Source organism: Galleria mellonella, unplaced genomic scaffold, assembly GCF_026898425.1.
Source record: "Galleria mellonella isolate WM207_F2 unplaced genomic scaffold, CSIRO_AGI_GalMel_v1 utg90, whole genome shotgun sequence".
Classification (NCBI taxonomy): domain Eukaryota; kingdom Metazoa; phylum Arthropoda; class Insecta; order Lepidoptera; family Pyralidae; genus Galleria; species Galleria mellonella.
The window spans coordinates 2,634,897-2,649,221 of NW_026442172.1; the positions used below are offsets into that span (position 1 = coordinate 2,634,897).

Consider the following 14,325-nt stretch of genomic DNA (forward strand, 5'->3'; position numbering starts at 1 on the left):
TTCATGGTACTCTTCATGTCTATAGGCGACGGTTACCACTTCCACTTAATGGTTTACACTTAGGTGGGCCGTCAGTTTATTTGCCATTATTTGCAAAATAAAAAAAAAGGATATTTATAAAAGCTACTTTAATTTTCACGAAGTAAAAACATCTAAAATATTTAATGTTATAAAACAAATGAAATACGAACATACAACAAACTTTTAAAAAGCTTAGAAACTGTAAATGACTAAGGCGTTGACAGTTTTTGATGTAGGTAAAATGTTTGTTTTATTAATGCTTACGCCACGGCTCGACTGGCAAAACACAAAAAAAGTTTTTAAATTAGCAAACAGGTTAATTTATTTAAACGGTCAACGTAATTCTCTTAACCTGTAAACATTTTTGTACCTTGTACAAATTTTACTAGGTAATATAATTGTAAATGTAATTTTATACCTATATGATTGTCGGTACCTGCTGCTGGTAATAGATCTGGCTTGATACCTGTTTATAAAACGTACCCGCCAACTGTTAGCGAAGCGAATCTGTGCCCGGCACCATATGGCCTTTCTTTATTAATACCCGTGTAGACAATCAAAACGTATCATTACTGGGATTCCGATAAAAAAACGATGATCGAGGCGTTTAAACACGTCCGCCCCGAGGGGCCATTAATCAATTATCCGAACTCTCTGTCACGACTAAATTTAAAGGCCGATGCTGAGAACATATGGTGCTGCGGCCGTTCGGCTCGCTTGCCAACTGACGCCACTATAATGACCTTCAATATAAGAATACGCAAAAAAGGAAGAAGAAATAATTGGACCAAGTTTAGCGAGAACGAAGCGTGACTCCAAAAGGGTTTGTTTCGAGAGAGCCTCCTCTCTCTACTGTAATTTTCTTTTGAATAGCGGCTGAGGAACGCTCGAAAGAAGGACGAATTCATTAAAACGTGTACAGAAATCACAACGCCGGGGTATGCGGACTTTGCCTTTAAATGGCTTTGTAAGCACCCTCGGTCAAGCGTTCATTATTCCTTGTATTATTTTAGAGTTAAATGCGTTTATTTTAAATAATAATTATTCTTACGCATAAAAGTTGATCAAATTACAAAGTTGCAAAAGTAGTATTTACGATAGTTTAAAATAAGAATAAATTGATGATAGATATAGGCTTTTTTATCTACTTTCAATATGAGGTGATCTTCGGAACGTCCGTAACTAGTTATTGCCGATAGTTACGTGGCCCAATTGTAACTGTACACGAAATTGATTTTTTTAATCCATTATCATTAGCTACGATTTTATTGTTCCTAATTTTTCGTGGCGTAGATGCTATTACAGGCCGAAGTGCATCATTTCCGCGCGTTACCGAAATGAGCAAAGCGAGTTCATTTGTTTTTGTTAAATGAAATTTTGTGGTAAAGTAATGAAATGTTGCGCAATACCGCAGTGTGTTTGTTTCAATTCCAGAACGGAAACGGCCAGTCTATTTTACGAGCACAGTCAGGTTCTTAAATAAAGAAGATCCCGCGAAGGGAAAACACGGCGAAGACAATTAACGAGACCGACGACAGTGTTATTGTAGTACAGTACTGCGATATTTCAAGCGCTGTGGCGGACGGATGGCCGTTCGAGAAGATTTTGACAGCCGCTCGTCGTGAGTGAGCTCTTAATGAAGCGGTAAATAAATGAGAGGTGTTGCGCTGCACGAGAGCCGTGTCTATATAATTAACGCAAGGACACAACTGGAGGGCATATATCAAAAATATGTGCTATTTCACACCTTTATACAAACTGCAAACATTGTTGGAATTTAGGTAAAAGAAATCGAAGAACGGTAAAGTAAAAAAGGACAGGTAGGTGAGGTTCGTTAGGCGTCCGTAGCTCGTCGCTATCGCACAGTTTTTATCGCTACGATCGCGCGTGCAGCGGTCACTTCTAGTCTCGGACCGAGTTGCGCCGACCTCTAACTCGGAAACCAGATGAAACAAAAAGAAAGAAACGCAGGCACGGGCCGTGAGAACGCGTCTCCTTGGCCGCGACTGCTCTCTGCCGTCCATTTATCTTGCACAGTCGTGCGGGAATGGACCGGGCAGCGATGTGCTTTTATTGCATAGCTTTCCTAAATATAGGTTTGCAGAGGTAAGCTATATCATTTTGGTCCTGAAATAGTTGGGACGAAAAAATGGCTCACTGGCAAAATTATGCTTAACTGGAAGACGCTTCTTTAATGATATAAAAAATAAAACTGTTGGTCATGGATTCCTAAGAAGAGGTTATTAATTTATGAATACTACGTTGGTCAAAATGAACCATTACGAAAAAGTATCGATTGAATGTCTTGTTTTTTATCAGTTTATTTATATAATACATAATGTTTTTGTGTTTATATAAATACAGTATCCAATTAATTTTAAAATCGGTCAATTATAATTAAGTACGATTTGATATAATGAACGATGCACCACCAAAACTAATGTACTAAGCAAAAAGTAAAAGGTGCATATTACATAGTAGTTATAATACTTCAATGTATGCTATATAGAAAGTTTTAGTAAAGCATAAGGTTCTTATTTTGTTTTTGTGGACGAGCTTAAAACGCCCCCTTACTTTCGATTCAAGGGTCGAGAGCCGTCTGGAGATGTTATCGGCTTTATTTAATATGAATAACATATTGTAATAATGTTATCGTGTGGGTTTATTTTCAGGTATCTCGTAACTAATTGCCTTATGGCTCAATGGAACAAAGAGATAAATACAAAGCAACAGTGGGGCCGCGCGCAAGCTATTCAATGATTGTTTCTCATGTATCTTATTGAAGGTAAATTAAGGATAATGTTGTGGGATGGCAATCTGCTGTAATAAAATTATATACATACTGCATTTAAATGTCAAGCAGCATTTGTAAATGTGAGTTAAAAAAGAGTAAGAACGTACAAACAATTTAGTTGGATCAATCGATAGGAAATTGTAGCGCCGCTTTGAAGACGCCCGATCCCTCGTCGGGCGCCCTCCTGCAAAGTCATGGGTGTAAATTCAAGAAAGGCCCCCAATTTAAAACGAAATGTGTAACAATAGCCTGCCCTGCTATGCCAATTTCCTCCCTCCACGAACGCTTCAATATAAAGGAAAGGAATAAAATTATCGCTCAGAGTAAGTACACTTTTTTATTTGACAGTAAGTTTTTATGATTACGCAAAATATGTAGAAAAGAACAATGAATTGCATTTTATCACAATGGAACTTATAAATAAGTGATGTTAATTCGTTAAGTTGAAATTATGATTCTGGCTAGAATCTGTTTCCTTTAGCTGGTACATTCGAGAGTTATCAGAATCCAACAGATCAATTAAAAGCATTCATTAAAATGTATTTTAAAATGAGAATCATCTTATAGTTGCTAATATTTTACTTTATTAATTACATGTTAAAGTAATAAAATGTATAATTTGTATTATTCTATTATTTGTAGATGTTATATATACAATAAGAAAATGTTCAATGCTGTAATAAAGAAATCTACCATTTATTTTTTCAAGTCTAGAATTAACCATACATGTTTTTAAATATTTCAAAAAGAGTACGAGTATTACTACAAGTAAGTTAGGAATACCTAGAAATAGTACTGTAGAATTTGGCTAATATAATTCTCTATTATAATCGCAATAGCAGTAATTAGGTGACTAACTGACTCATCAATATAAAGCCGCACTTAACCTAGTAATTCGAGGAAAATTTCTTTCATGACAGGCAAGCAATAAGAAAGGGTCTTGGAAATTCCATTCATAATTGTCCAAGTATTTTTATAATAAGTAAAAAGCAATTCAGTATTCTTTGTAAAACTAATGGGAATTATAAAAAATCGTCTGTAAATATCGTAATTATAAAGATATATAATAAAAATATATAATATCGTAAATTATAAAGATATATAATATCGTAATTATAAAGATATATAATAAAAGTATAAAAAAAATGGATATACATTTAAAGTTTCATATTTAAACGCCAGAAAAATGAAACGATATTTAAAATTTTCAGTGATAGATGAATAATAATCTTATAAATATAAAAGTTCGTTACGTCTGCGTTCTCTTAAGAAGGGATGGATATTAAGAGGCTAAGCGCATACACATCAAGAAATTCTTGTTTTGTATATACATGCATCGTGTAATGATACTGTGATTCAAATACGACACTCGAGGATTCATTGAACTCGTAATTTTATTAATAACCCATAGCGTGATGTTTGTTTTAGTCGTCTCGTGGCACGGTTAGGTAATGGTGAAGTTGATTCATGAATGGGAGAGTTCGTGCTTATTGCAAGTACGCGCCCACTCGTATATATTTAGCGAACATAATTTTCCTAGAAATGTATCATACGACGGAAGTCCTAACATTTGCATTTTACAAGAACAAGATTAGGTTAGTATTTGACATTTTTTATGTAAAATTAATGAATTTAGACAAAGATTTGAAAAGTTAAGTTTAAAAAATTGCATTTGATTACAGTAGACTGTGGATAGGCTAAATCAGTGATTCTCAACCACTGTGCCGCGGCACTTTTGTGTGCCGCCAAATTTTAAAAGTGTGCCGCCAAATTTTGCAAATATTTAAAATTTTTGTCATAACCTATTTATGCAGTGTGTTGTAGTAAGTAAATAATTTTTATCTTTTTTTTTGTGTGCTGCCAAAATTTTGAAATCGTTAAATATGTGCCGCAACAAAAAAAAAAGTTGAGAATCACTGGGCTAAATGCTTGATAATAGGTTGAATTTACTTAGGGATATAAGGTTGACTTAAAATATAGTATTATACCATTTATACTAATCGGATAAAGCTGTGGAATAAATGCCAGTTATAGCAAACTAACCTGGCTATTATTTTGTACTTATCCACGAAGGGAGCTTACCGGAGTCTACAAAAGCGCCTAAGGCTAGTTGGGCTGGTTTATCTCTAGAAATGAATGGAAGCGATAGCGAATCTGCAACCAATTACAGTATAAACTGCTAGACTGCTGAGTATCGAACGTAAATAATCGTGCTCACGCGCAAGAACCTGATAGTGATAAACAATTTTCCATTAGCCGAGCTAGTTGCACGGAGGGGCGGGGGAACGAGCACATTTCCAATTTCCATACCTAGCGGAGAACAAGTGTGCAATAACGATAGCCTTTTATTACAGTTTGTCGTTTGAAGATATTATTATGGTAATGCCGAAGGAATGCAAATTAAGTACTGTAATAAATACGGATAGTAATAGCACGAGGCTGGCAAAAAGAGCATGAATAAAATTATCACATCCTTGATTTGAAATAGTAGATGTTTACGTATAAAATATAAACTTTAATAAAAATCCATTTAATATGTAATTAGAATTGAAAACGTCTTATTCCATAAAGGCGGAGCATTAAATCGATAGATAACTATCATTGTGACCCGATTTCAAGAAATGCAAGTCCTAAACTAAACTCTTGCTATTGTTCAGCGAAACGGAAAAACGGTTTCACAGGAGGCGTCCCTTAGCGGGTGCTCGTATTTCACCCGGAGTTCAATATTATTTCGACAGTCGCCGGCACAAAGAGGCGGAAGGCCCGTGCCGCCGCAGAGCCGCAGGCGCCTCTCGGTATCGCTCCACAATATTGTCCTCCCGACTGCTGCCTCGGGTTACACTGTAAATATTTTTCGGCGGTTGCCTGATTGAAAAATTTTATCGCATTCCACCCCCGCCTCCTTCGATAATGGATTGTGTTCGCTTTTAGGCGTACATTGACATGGGTACTGTCTACAGAGACCCTTAACTGGCCTATGTACACAACCATACGAGCCGGGTTGAAATAGTAGCTATTACTGCTAATCAAATGTATATCTATATGTATATAATGCGAGGTACATATAAATTCATGTTCATACATAATATGAAGTTCTATACTTTATCGTAATAAAGTAACTACACTCCGTGTTGCAATTCGTTACCGTCTATCTAACAGTACAAAAGTGAGCAAGTGACTACGGAATGAGATGCTTACGAGAACACTAACTCATCTACCTTTTCATAAGCAACTTTCGAAATGTATACGCTTCGCAGACCGGCTACGAGTCCGACCCGCATTAGGAAACTTTTTGATGTACGAGTATTATGGTATCATTTTGTGCTCTTCAGAGTAAGTATTTACACGAGTCTACATTCATATTTCTGGACATTTGACATTAAATATTAGTAAGTTCGAGGAGAGCTTTATTACTGGGAAATGAAACATGGGTGGGTGCAGGGTAAGTGTAATGCGACATCGTAACCCAACACGCGCCGGGACAATATCTCTCTAATTATGTTTGTTTTGGGCGGCATTGAGGCGTGCGGATTGTCGTTTGGTGCCATTATTTATACAGCCGAAGATACAAATGACGATCCATTACTGGATTTCCTCGATCTGGGTTTAATGAAAGACAAATAACTTGCGAGTTCAAAGCGATCGATAAGGGCATTCACGTTAATTTGGGCGAGGTGTTAGCTCAATATAAGTGTTTTATTTTATCTCACTTCTATCTATATGAAGATGGAAATTCATCTACCCACTGATAGAAATTAAACTCGTACAGATAATGAGAAGTAGTTGGAGACAGGGTGTAAAGTGATAAAATTTTATAGGCCGTCTAATTACGCTGACATTCAGAATGAAACTGCATTATAATAAAAATGCAATAAAAGTAAAGAACGGCCACAAGTAGCGTGGCCCATAAATATTAAGCGGTTGACAAAATGGCGTACCGTGTCGGTATGTTAGTAACGGGGTATTCAGAACAGGGGAGTGAGTGATGAGATCGACTGGTACGTCGATTTCGTATGTGTGAAATCGATTGTTTACAAAGAAATTTAAGCCTAAAAATGAAAACATAAGTATTTATTTCGATATGTGTAGTAAATTTTCATATTGTTGTAAAAGGACGATGAAAAGAGGGCGGGAGTAACTCAAGGCAGTATGTCGCTTAAATCCTTACTCAGATCTATAACCTGCACCCCATTTTTGAATTATATCCAATTGACATTTTCACTCATCTACATGTTTTGCCTATAAAAGATTCTATGGCCCGTGAAATTTATTAAAGGACAATTTCATGTGTAATATTTTATCAATTAAACACGGTTTTGATTTCGGTATTACATTGTCATTTGAACAACCCGAAATTTATTGCTTGCCACAATTTTATAAATCAAAACGTCTGATTGTTTCGCTTTTAATGGATATTATAATTTGCATGTGGTTAATGGTGTGATGGCAACTTTCCAAGTTGTCAGATGGAGATATTATTAAATAGTCACTTTTATTCAAGGATCTTTTTCAAAATATAAAATGCAATGTAAATCCTTAATTTCACTGGCAGAACATTTTTATTTATTTATAATACTAGTACTAAACTTTGAAATGTTATTTATGATGTTGATTTTATCCTTTGGTACTTACGAGTATTTATAAAATTTATAAATAACTACCTGGAGCTAGTTATGCAAAAACAGTCATCTCTTATGGACATTACAGGTAATGTGCCTATTTTTTGCATGACTATCTACAACTATATACTTGACATAACCGCATGCCCTTTATAGAGGAGTATATTCTTCTTCATACCAAATAATACATAGGTATATGTGGAATTTTAAGATGTTAGGTTAAGTATTTACACCTTTTAGAGGTAATAAAGAAACAAACTCAGTTTTCTGTTTACAAAGAAAGAATAAGAATTTACTTTATTAAAAAACAAAAAAAGTTGCAAAAAAGTTACGTGAAATCATACTTTATCAAAATCGGTAACTGGAAGATATCGCGTATCACAAAAAATCCAGATGAATTGAGAACATTATTTTTTTTTATAACCACTTAAAAATAAAAATAGATAAAAATTGATATTACTTCAAACATTTATTAAGGGTCACTCAGTGGCCTACATTTCTGCAGATCATATAATTGGATTGTAAATTAACTTAGTACATTGGATATATATAGAATTAATGGCTATCACATACATTTGCGAATGTTATAATTGATCAACGTATCCTATTGGCATTTATTTCCACTGGTCAAACGGGTAGAATATTTCTACTCCTTACGCTATATCGCTTTGTATATATATATATATATATATATATATATATATATTCTCTATAGCTTTGTAAATTACTACATTATCTTTGTATCTATTATAAATTTTTCCTATCTCAATATGGTTAAACTTTTAATGCAACTTATCAGAAATATATACAATTATATAAAAAGAGTTTTCCTGTGAATTTCAATAGAAACATGTTTAATCATTTGAGTTTGAAAATAGCGAAAAATGACTAATTATTCTAATTTGAGTATTATGTATAAAAATTTGATTTAAAAAGTAGATGAATATACATACGCATCTGTATAGAATAGTTAATTTCAACCTATGCTCTAAATAAAACCACAATCAAAATTTGTCTCTGCGAAAAGTTGGTAAAATAAATTTTGTTTTAAAGTAAAAATACATTGTACATATTTTTTTTTATATATTTTATCATGAATTTAATTAAATACAAGTTTCAAGTTTTGAAGAATCTATTCTTAAAATCATACTACAGTTTTGGTAAATGTAGTTTAAAGTTTATGAGATCAATAAAAATGGTTAAGTAACATTAAACTCATTAAAAGGCCATGAAAGTTATGTTGCATCAATAAACTGGAAGAAAAACGATTTGCCGCTGTAATAATCTATCGAATTTTATATTCGACATTATAATCATAGGTTAAGAAGAAGAAGTTAAAAATGGAGAGAACAGGTATGTTATTGTAGTTTGTACAATATTATCTGTGCATTAATTTTAACATTCCAACCAAATCTTGTGGATGGTAAACATAATTAATTAATTGGATGGCAAGCTAGCACTTATACGTGATGTTATTTTAAGATTCGTTAAATAATAATATTTAACGAAGTCTTAGTTATATTTACTTATTTATAACAATGTTAATAAGTAAATATAACTAAGAATAATGTTAAAATGGTGCCGTTCATGTATATATACTATACTAGCTTTTAACCGCGATTTCATCCGCATGGAGTTCAGTTATATTGCAAACCCCCATTTTATATATTTACAATTTTTTTACCTTCTTAAGAGAATGATATTTACAAATTGCTAAATAATTTTTTTTTTGTAAAAAAATAATATTTACCTTTCTAACTTAAAATTAACAAATTTATATACAAAGTTTCATCTAAAGGGGTAGAATTTTCAAAAATTGCTATTGTATGAGCATAGATACAATTTTAATACCTGAATTTTATACTTTATTGAGAGAAAAACAATTGAATACAAACTTTCATTTCCTATTTCACCGTTTTAGGGTAAAAATATTAATTTTTGTTTTGAATTAAGAGCCTTAATCTAAAATTTCACGTATTTAATTTCTAAACTGACGAAATTCCATACAAACTTTTAATCCCTATTTTACTCCCTTAAAGGTAGAATTTTTAAAATTCCTTTTTTACTGTTTATCTACGCTGTATAAAGAACTTATTTGAAAAAATTATGATTCTAGATTCAGCGGTTTCGACTGTGCGTGATATATGTGTTAGTCAGTCAATCAGCATCCTAGCATCATATATATATATAGAGATTAAGTACTATATTTCATAAAGAAAACTTAAAATCTCTATTGTGTTTTGATACTTCTATTCAAATAAAGAGTGTGGCACGAAAGACAGTGATAAAATATTTCAATGAGATGATTCAATTATTTATATAATGTATGTAATAAATTTAATTAATTTTATATAATTTCATATTTATATTTGTTTATTTGCATTTCATAATATTACAATACATGTCTACTGACAATATTATTATAGTGAGCTATATGGGCCCTAATTTAATAACGAAAAATTGTGAATATCATTATGTATTATATTCTAATAACAATTTCGTCAAGTTTTATATATGATTTGAAACATCGATTGCCGGTATTAATTTGGAGATTTCAAGCTTATGGAGGCGCTGGGTGTAAAGTAACGGTTTTTTTAGGTTATTACTTATTATAGATATTTATTAAGTAGGTAATTACTAAGCAACTCGCGGTATTTTGATTCATTCGGTAAAAAGGGAAGTAGCATTAACTCGTTTTCTTGGAGATCTTCATTCCGAATCGCCCACGCAAACATGTCACGTCGTATTTTGGTCGTATGTCAAAGTCACTGCTCAGAGTTACGATTATTTTATAACTAGTGTACTTGTAAAAGTGTATCAGGATCCCATGGGTCGTAATAATGGTTGATGTATACCTCAGGGCGTTAACCCTATCAAATCAAAAGGGATTAATGTGTCTCGAGAGTTCTGTATGTTATTGGTGTCTCTCTAATTACGTTTATGGTTCGGTTAGAGTTATGGTAATGTTCGGCAGCCTGCGTAGAGACCGGCTCCATCGTCCTCACGGATACTTACGACTCTGAATTTAGGGTCTGTAGGGCGAGCCATTCGTTAGTCACGCCCGATGACGTGTACCTTGGACAAGACCAAAACTGTTATTAGAAAGGTTTCGTCGGAGTTTTATCTCTGTAGGTACTTGTCTTACAAAGTTGCTTGCCGTTACCTTAAAGGGAAGCCAGTATTATTTAATGTGTTTTATTTGCACCTGTTTAATTAAAGTTTCTTTACTTGTCATGTCACTTTCAAGTACGGAAATGGTCTGTATAATAAATTAAACGAAAGAGACATTCCTTTAACCAACGGTATGTGTCTTCCCTTAACTGCACATTGCGGCAAAATGCATGAATTTCCGGACACAAACAAAGGAACTCCGCACGCAAAGCTTGCAGTACCGCGAAGCCCTAAAGGGTTAAAAGAAAAGCCGTTTCGTGGTAAAAAGTAAGTTGCAGCGAAGCTTTGTTTGTGTATGGCGCGAGTTAAGTGTTTAGATAAGTGCAGCTGAGAGCGGCGTGTACGTTTGTTATCTCTTGGGGAGCATAGGAGTCCGGACAAATGGAGCCACCCTGTGTGGTCCACTGTTAGGTTGGCTCTCACCAAATATGTGCACTCAAATCAAAAAATTTATTTACATACGAAATTTGAACTATTGGGTTATGTTAGTTAAAAATCTGTCGATATGATGTGATCGGTTAGTAAATTTTAATATGTACGTTATTAAAATAATACGAATTTGAAATTTTTATGTTACGATACTAGTGTTTGTTGGTTGTTGATAATCTTTTACAGGAATTAAGGATTTTTCCTCTGTGGAAGAGTGTTTTCGTTTATTAAGAATATTTTTTTAAAAAATATAGAGAACTCTGTTTTGATGGAGCAATTTCTTGAACACATAATCCAATGGCAGCACTAATTAAACGATGGAAAACATGAACTCTAAATCAAGCGGCTATATTTTATATGGATATATAAAATATTACGATACAGTTGCAGCGCTATATGGCTGCCCATTTCATTTAATTGAATTCGTTTGTATTGAATTGAAGTAGCCTGTCCTCTTGAATTATAAAATATTCAAATAAGTAGAGAAATAAATCCACGCGAGGAAACGTCGACATTACATATTACTGCGGGAATGCCAGCCGCCTATTCATTACGGTTATTTATAGGAGGCAGTGTCAAAGCGAGGCTTGTATTTATTCGGACGGCGGTTTGTTTATTTTTAAAACGGGTTAGGCTGAAATATCCTATTCCGATAAGCGTCCGGTTAACTGCCGATGTGTCACAGAAATAGTTTGCCTGTGCGCCGCTGATCTGCCCGATACCGCTACCAACTGTCACCGCGCACTGATTCAGTATGCGCTTCGTCTGGAGATGACGGAATATTACCAAGTATTTTTAGCTCTCCATCATCATTCAATGAAGTGTTCAATGAACTCTTTTATTTTATTTCGGAATAGCAGTTGAGTAAATGGCGAAGGAAATAGGATGCATTACGTCACATGAATCAATGAAGTACTTACTATTATTGTAATAAGTTAATATAGAAAGATCTCCATAACTCCAGAATAACTATTATTTGTATTCATTGCAACAGTCTGAACAGTCGACATCAAAATTAACTTCGATAGTGTTCCACCGGAAAACAATCTCCAACGCCGGCATCTGTAGTAGGTAGATAGAGTCGAACTTAATCAATATTGAAAGGAGACAATAGGCATCTCTTATTCAAAACGGAAACTATTACAGCCTCGCCATTGTATTCAGGGCCTCACCTCAACGAGTATATTATTCAAAAGAAAAGTGGTTTGTTTACAAACGTTAGCCGAGATAAGTATTAGGGATCGCTGGCGACAGGAGATTATAGGTGTATGCCGATGGCCGTGAAAGATTTATGTTCAACTTTGTGACAGTGGTATCGTTGCGAGCGAACTTGGATTATCCTTTGTCCCAGATACGGATTCATACATTATTGATACGCTCTGTCAGCTCTGCGGCTGGATTGACGCGTTCCCTAAATAAACTGGACAGTTCGATAATACTAGTGTCCGTTATTCCAATCAGTTATTTCATTTGAACGTAGCTATGATTGATTGGTATCCATTATAAATTGTTCGTTGCAGACCTATGGCTGTATTGGAGTATTGAAACTATTGGAATACTAGTTTAAATTTCATCGTACTTTTGGAAATTGACTTTTTCGTTATAGTTTGATTTTAAATTATTATTATCATCATCATCATCATATCTGTTTACCGAACATAGGCCTCGCTCATAGATTGCCATGAGAAATAATTCCGAGTCATCTGCATCCACTGACTCCCTGAGGTCATCACTCCATCTATTGGGGTATCGTCCTATACAACAAATTAAAACAAAATAATTACAATTAAAATAATAATTTATTATGTTAGACACTAAATTAATTTAAAAACGAAGAGGTTTCAAATACATTTTTTATGTTACGTGACATTTAAGCCAGTACTGCACTGATTTTGATACTTCTTTTTATAATTTCCTAACGACTTCGGTACAAGTGTGATGTGGATTTTAATACTACTTCAGTTTTATCCAAATTTATTCTAAGATCTATTTGTTAAAATACACTATTTATCGACTTCATGTAGCGTAGTGTATGTATTCTCCAGGATTTTCGCAATGATTACTATATTGCCAGCAAATCGAATATAAGTCATGTATCCGCCAATTTTAGGAGTTTATTTAAAATTTCTTATAGTTTTCATTCCGATCCAGTGGACCATCTATGAGTCAAATTTCATTGAAGTTGATCCAGTCCCAAACTTTTAAAAATCTTTACATATATATATATATATATATATATATATATATATATATATATATATATATATATATATATATATATATATATATATATATATATATATATATATATATATATATATTAGTATATATTACACTATCAGAAAAAGATTTATTTACACTGGCATAGACAAATAATGGAATAATGTTTTTTCTATGACACTATTAAATACGATTACTAGTGCAAGGGTGGTGCCTTCTAGTATCCTCCTTCTTACTTTTCACATCACTTTACAAGTCTGGCTTCATGTCTGACTTCTTTACCATCCAAGCTTTACAACTCTGGAATGCACTGTCTGAAGGAACCCAAAGCTTCTACATATGTGTAAAAAAGTCCATGCTCAACCTCATGAATTCACTAAAACGATAGTAGCTAGTTATACCATACCATAAATATACCATAAATAACATCTACTTAATAAATGCAATAAAAAAATTAATAAAATTTAATTTTTATATGTATAGTATATTCATTATTTTATGTTATTAATATTATTTTTACCTATCCTAATAATGAAGTACTGCGTTCGTAATCCACTGTTCATCCTAATAGATGACTGGTAGAGAATGTTACTAGCACGGAGTCCGCATTTTGTACCATATTTCCTTTTGGTCAATAAAAGTAATTAAAATGAATAAATATTCTACAGTTGCATTATTTGTTGGTTTAGAACTGTAGCTGCAGATATCAAATAGTTTAAATTCACTATCCAATATGCAGCACGACGCAATGCAAATACATGATACGACCTATATATACAAGATAACCTAAAAAATATCATATTGATATAAGGTTCATTTGAGATTAAAGATTGTTAGTACATGTAGATCGCAATTGCAGCACGTACCACAATTTAAGTAATTTATGTGCTTTTAATATGTGTTGGTGTTTTTGTATTAGCTTTATGGTACATTAATTTGTGTTTTCTATATGTTATTAAAAATTAATTGTATCCTATATAAATACACTTGATATACCACAATTTGAAGTATTAATAAATAAGAAGCGAATAGTATAAGCGTTATAAACAACGAGCCCGATAACTATTGACA

General features: G+C 33.3%; 1 protein-coding gene across 5 annotated transcripts in view; it reads right to left on the reverse strand.

The window, feature by feature from the left end:
* The window catches only part of LOC113523309 (teneurin-a), a 423,960-nt gene that overhangs the window by 36,971 nt on the left and 372,664 nt on the right, over positions 1-14,325 (reverse strand). For 2 of the 5 annotated variants that reach the window (XM_052902415.1, XM_031907376.2), the window contains exon 3: positions 10,450-10,509. The exons of the other annotated variants lie outside the window; for them this stretch is intronic. In XM_052902415.1, the coding sequence (XP_052758375.1) occupies positions 10,450-10,509 (60 nt within the window). The remainder of the gene's footprint in view (positions 1-10,449; positions 10,510-14,325) is intronic. 5 annotated transcript variants of the gene reach the window in all.